General features: G+C 38.5%; 1 protein-coding gene across 3 annotated transcripts in view; it reads right to left on the bottom strand.

Annotated features, from left to right (window-relative positions):
- Window positions 1–394: 394 nt before the first annotated feature.
- The window catches only part of NUDT14 (nudix hydrolase 14), a 61,811-nt gene continuing 56,205 nt past the window's right edge, over window positions 395–6,000 (bottom strand). For all 3 annotated transcript variants that reach the window (XM_057416102.1, XM_057416104.1, XM_057416103.1), the window contains one exon: window positions 395–698. In XM_057416102.1, the coding sequence (XP_057272085.1) occupies window positions 458–698 (241 nt within the window). In that variant the 3' untranslated portion in view covers window positions 395–457. The remainder of the gene's footprint in view (window positions 699–6,000) is intronic.

Genomic DNA, 6,000 nt, shown 5'->3' with positions numbered 1-6,000 from the left:
ACACCCCAAAAGCTGTGCATTACTCAGGAAGGTAGTAATTGTATCTGTGATTATTAAGCTTTGCTGCTTCCACCCCAAAAAATGTCAGAAACTACAGTGAACACACAGTTGCCAGTATGTACAGACCCCAGTGACAGGCTCACACAGCAGCTGCACTAAGGTCCTGAGTGAGTCTTTAAAATAGTGGCAGCACAGTGCCATGAAAGAGAATGGAACACATTAATTTGACTTTTGTGCAAAAACTCACATTTGCCTCAGAGGCAAATCCTGGCCCCAGTGAAGCCAGCAAGTGTTTTGCTAATGATGGAAACTGGGTCAGGACTTTAATTGAGATTTTATTTCCAAATTTATTTCCAGAAAGATTTGCCCCATGAGAAGACATGATGATCAGATTTGCAGTTTTCTGTATCCACAGAACCAGCTGGAAAGCTTTTCTTGCAATCGAGGTGCTTTGATCTTATTTTTTCCGTAGCTTGGGTGCTATGTTGTCTTGGAACCATGTGAAGCTGAAGATGACGCCCATTGTCTTCTGGAGAGTCTCATCATAAGCAAACTTCATGGACTCTTCTAAAGGTATTTCTACAACTTCAATCAGCTCGCCTTCTTCAGCTTGGCCACCTCCTTCCCCAATTCTCATCTGGTCTGTGACTTCTGCATAAAATAATGTCTGGCTAGAACCTGTCACACCAACTCCAGACCTGGAAAAAAAGCAGAAGGTAAACTTTGTTTTAGATAAAAAGAAGGTAGCTAGGAACTAGGAATGGAAACATGGGCCCTTAACTTGAGTCACTAAGCAACATCAAAGTGCTCATCCTTACTCTCTGCTAATGTCATTTAGCACCTATAAATGCAACTCTGATAATACAGAAGTTGTTCAGAAATTTCATGCAGAAATACCGACACTTTTGAATGCAGTTGCACATGATACAGATCCATCTTCAAATATACTGTGCAACTTTGGAAAATGTTAGTTTGGGAAAACATAAAACAGTTTTTGAATTGGTGAATTGTTGTTCTACATATACTAAAGTCAACAGAAGGTTTTTCAACTGACCTTAAGGAGAGCTGGGCTGCTGGATGACTCACAGATTTACAAACAGTGCATCTGTACGCAATTATGCTACATTTGTTTGCTTGTTTTTACACTAATATTTAGGGGTTTTTTACTTAAGAAGATTAAGACCATTCGCAGCTGGAGTCCTCTGCTCATGGACTGGATAGATACAAGAATAGAAAGGTAGCCTGAGAGACTTTCTCTGTCCTTCCTGAACTTTAGCCTTGGCCAAAATGGACCACTGTAAGCACATGTGTATCTAAAGTAATTCAGTCTCCCTGTTAAATTTGCTACAGTAGATTTAGTGGAGGATATTTTACATGCTGTAAACTTTCTCCAGCTAGACCACTTGCTGTGTATTATACTTGTTATTCCTTAATCCTCTATTTCCTTAGGACTATTTCATTTAGGTATTATTAAATAGGGGATAAGTACATAATCCACTCATTTAGTCCTTCCAAGAAAATATTCGCATCCTAATCGCAACTTCTTCTTTTCACATTATTACAAGTGACTTTTCACATTAAATCTGGATCAAAAGTTCACTGAAACTATGAATGAGGTATTAGGGCAAGCTGAAAAATTAGCTTCTATATCATTATACATACAGAGGATTCTAAGATTTGTAGCAGTGTTATGATCTTAGAGTGAATATCCATACTTGTCCAACCATTAGTCAACTGAATCTTTCAGTTAACCTAGCATACATCTCATGCCATAGCAGGAATTAATAATTTGTCTTTCAATTTTCTAAGAACATTGACAGTTTTGTTCGGAGAATTAATAGTGATTATTGAAGTTGGTTTCTTACACTCCTTTTTTTAAACATAGAATAAGGAGCAAACTAGTGAATTCTTTTCCCAGCATTACTTCTGATATCTTGTCCAAAGTTACAGAATGCGTTTCACCCCTCCAGGATCATTCCTATATATCTAAGAAGACAAACTTAATCATCTTCAGCACTTCCAGGAACTTTGAAGGCTGCTATGGGATTTCTTTCATCTGGGGCTCACCACTTTATTTCAATGTCAGTGGTGGGGTTTTTTGGATACATGTTTTAACCAACAAAATGTGACCTACTAGCACAGTTTTCCCTCTCACTTCCGCTTTACCGAAGTCCACAACCTCCTTCAGTCAAACTGATTCAGTACTTACGTTCCCTCTTTTCTGCAGCCTCTGTCCCTGGTATACACTGTTCTGATGACCATCAGAGATGGTTTGCCAATAAAAGAGACATCCAGAGCTGACAATCAGGGCTGACTGTACGTGGCACTGGCACCAGATCAAATGTCTTCTCAGGACTCCCTGTGCCACGCTCCCTTTCCCCTTCTCTGATGGGAAGCTGCCTGGAAAAGTAATGCCGTTCACCAGCCGTGCTGCCACTCATCTCATTTCAGCTGAAGATCTAGCCAGCTGACAGTAAGACACAAACACAATCTTTGCCAGCAGCAGGAGTTGTAAACTGGGCACACCATGCTGGCTTAATCATTCTGATCTCGTTATAAAAGTATCATAGACCTATTTTTCATCAAGTTGCCATCAGCAACCAGCTCGCAAAAGTTGGAATGTCATTTTTTATGCTCATATTCCATCAGCCCTTTCTGCCACGAGGACAACAGCACACTTTACTAGATTCCCTTTGTGTTAAAATATATTGTATTTTTCTTGGTATTATCAAGCAATAATATATAATGTTAAAAAGCAACACTGGAACTGAAATACTAATTAAGAGACACAGCTTTAGTCTCAGTGGACACTCTTCCCCCAGCTTAGTAACCCTGATATCTGCCACTGACTGATCGTCGGCCTGTGTGCTACCCAGCCCTCACTATTGTAGCCACGTCCACTGGAAGTCTTCTCACTGAGAGAAGGTACTTGTGATGGAATAATAGACTGCTCACTTTTTGTTCCCTCTTTTCTTTCTTCTTTTCTTGTGTTAGGAGGCAGAAAGGATTTTTGTTTAACCAACGAGAGATCCAGATCTGTTTTTCTCTGTATGCAGTGATTACTCATTCTTCACTTTTTCCGCAAGAATTGCATTTTTAGTAATTAAATAAAGACTGGAAGTCTGGGGTTCAGAGATTGTTTTGTGGTAATTGGTAAGAACAAAACCCACGTGTTCATTTATACTGTGAAATTTGCAAGACAAAGAATGTGGCTTCTAGTCTCTACAGGTACTATGAAAAAAACACAAGACTATGCATAATATATTTCATGTTGTTATTTCTCATGGGTGTCAAGTCTCAGCTTCATTTGGGTTACCACACCTGGAGAATGAACATGATCCTAAATTGATTATAGCCACATCCACTTGATATTATGTAAAGATTATATACAAAACCATAAGAGACTTTATTTAAGAAGCCCTTCCATAAGAAACTTCTGGCTTGATTATTTGAGCATAATCTCCTTCTATGCCACCTGTGACCATTTACTGATGAAGTAGCTGCAGCTGTGGGAATCACAGTTCACTTTCCACATACCTTTTCTTTAAAGAAAGGGGAAACTGCTCCCTAAGATGCCACACCATAAGAATTAGCTTCTAGCTGTGGTAGCTCAGAGTGTGATTTCAACATGCTGTTACTTCATTGTATGTACTCTTATGATACTTCTATTAAATTTGTGTTTTTCTTCTTATTAACTAAATACATTAAGCATAGCTACCACATTGAATATACTTTAAAAAATAAAAGCACTGGACAACTCACTGGTCTGTTCTTTGTTATGATGCTCAAAGTTATGGCATTTCTTCACATATATTGCCATATAATTTGCCACAGAAAACAACAAAAAGTTTGCAACAACACATATTCAAAGGACCACATACCCACATGCTCATTCTTTCTTATTTGATTACCTAACTTATATTTCTCTGGTGTAACTTTGTCACGAGTTGTTCATTAAAAACTAATAAAAACTTTCAGATAAGCTATAAATAAAATCAACGAGCACTGGTATTAATACTCATGTTATTCTATTCTTCTCTTTCCCTCCCAAAAAAGAAAAGATGACTTGGAATCCCCTCACTATTTTGACAGGTGGCTTTGTAGACTATTGCATTGTATTATTTATAATGTATTCACTGCTTTTACTCATTGTCTACGTAAATGCCCATTTCATTGGTTTGAGAAAGAGGCTGAAAGATACAGGAATATAATTTAAATCACAAAAAAGGCATATTTTTTACCTTTTCTTGCTTGGTATTTCTTTCTCTAAACTCTCTGGCTCACTCTGCTAGTTGATATTTTTTGCAGGGATCCACATGAAATGCCCTTTCTAAATTAAATAATCTCCTTGTTTACTGCTGTCTTTCACATTTCCAGACTCTTACCTATTAATGTATCCTGCCTGTCCTTAGAAAATTGTCCAAAATCAATGTTATTGACATTTAATTTGTCTTAGTACCTTTGATTTTTACAGAAATCAAAACTTATCAGGTTTGTTGCTTTGATGCTGTTCTGAACCTCCATCTTGTTGAAGTTATTAAGTGTTTTAACATTTACCCTTGGAAAATGTGTACTCATTTCAGTGATTTTGGGTACTGGGGCTGGAGAAGGAAGAGAGCAGAGAGGGAGAAGGTGGGTCTGACTGGTAAATAAGCAACGGGCAGCTAGTATGTTTTCAGTACCTTTTCAGGTTTATCTATCACTAGCCACTTCCTATGCTTTTGCATACTTACTTTTACTTTCCAATTATGATGTCTTAGGAATTTAGACATACCTTTAATCATGTCTATGTTCCTTTTTCTTCTGCCTTCTTCCTCTATCCTAAGTCTGTGACATATGTTTTATCTTGCCCTAGTATTTCACATTACAAATAAATGCTTTTGCCATGGTCTGAAATGAGTCACCTATTAACAGATTACAGCTATATTCATTAGCTTTGCATCTGTGGAAATCACAGGGGTCAGCACACCTGAACTGCAAGTGATGAGTTTCACCCTGGGAAAACTACCCTCCTGATAAAGGTGCCTTCTCAGTACAGCGGGGCTTGGTTTGGGGCAGGGCAAGCAGGGTTTGAACTCGCAGCACCAATCCACAGGGGGACTTCAGGCTTCAGTCTCACTTCACAGGTTTAGCACCGTGTTGCCCAGAGCAGGCACGTCATGGTTCATACTGACCCAGACCTACTAAGCCTGGCTTGACCTAGCTGATTGTTCCAGATGTATTTTGATGAGTCTGGAGGGTGCTTGACTCTCATTCACCACTGTGCGGCAAATGCAAATAATCTACACAAAACACAGCTCTTTTTCTCATCTCTTTGTCATGATGATCAGTTTCCTCTAGAAGTTTATAGTTCTTCAAATTCACAGCTACGTGGCTGACAAATACTCTTTGTCAAATCATTAGGGCTTAAGTTCACAAACCCTGTAACTTCAGTAGATATTTTTAAAAATAAAACTCTGTTAGCACTAAACTTTTAGTTTTGCTTCGGAGACAGAAACCTCTGTTACCTTTGACAACAGCAAGTTTAAGAATGCAAGCATGTCAAAGTAAGGATAACAAAGTTGTATGGTTTTCATCACAATAGTAACTTAAATGTAAGTTTAACACACCAAAACAAGATTGTGTGATGCATTCCTGTATTTCATTTTAAATAAAACACCCAAACATTGTGATTAAATCATGCTATGGCTTTCAAAGCTGTGGGCAACACACTTGTAGGCAAGTGGAGAAGCCCTTTCTGTGAAATGACTGCAAAGTGCTTCTCCTCACCTGCCTGGGGTGGGACTGGCTAGCACAACGAGGCTGTAGCTACAGTGTTTTCTATCTACTTCCTTCTGAGATCAGAGGGAACACAAGAGACAGATTGTCACTCCAATCTGTTTTTGAAGCACAGCAATAGCAGCTATCACAAAGCCTTTGTTTACTTCTTCCCTTTTATTAAATGCATGAGGAAATACACAGCACATGAAATAGAGCTCACAAAATGGGACTTTTCACTTG

This window comes from Pezoporus wallicus, unplaced genomic scaffold (genome assembly GCF_028554395.1).
Source record: "Pezoporus wallicus isolate ANWC-B61680 ecotype Strahan unplaced genomic scaffold, APGP_CSIRO_Pwel_v1 scaffold_2146, whole genome shotgun sequence".
NCBI lineage: Eukaryota > Metazoa > Chordata > Aves > Psittaciformes > Psittacidae > Pezoporus > Pezoporus wallicus.
Note: the sequence above shows the minus strand (reverse complement) of the source record. Positions and strands in the feature narration are given on the sequence as shown.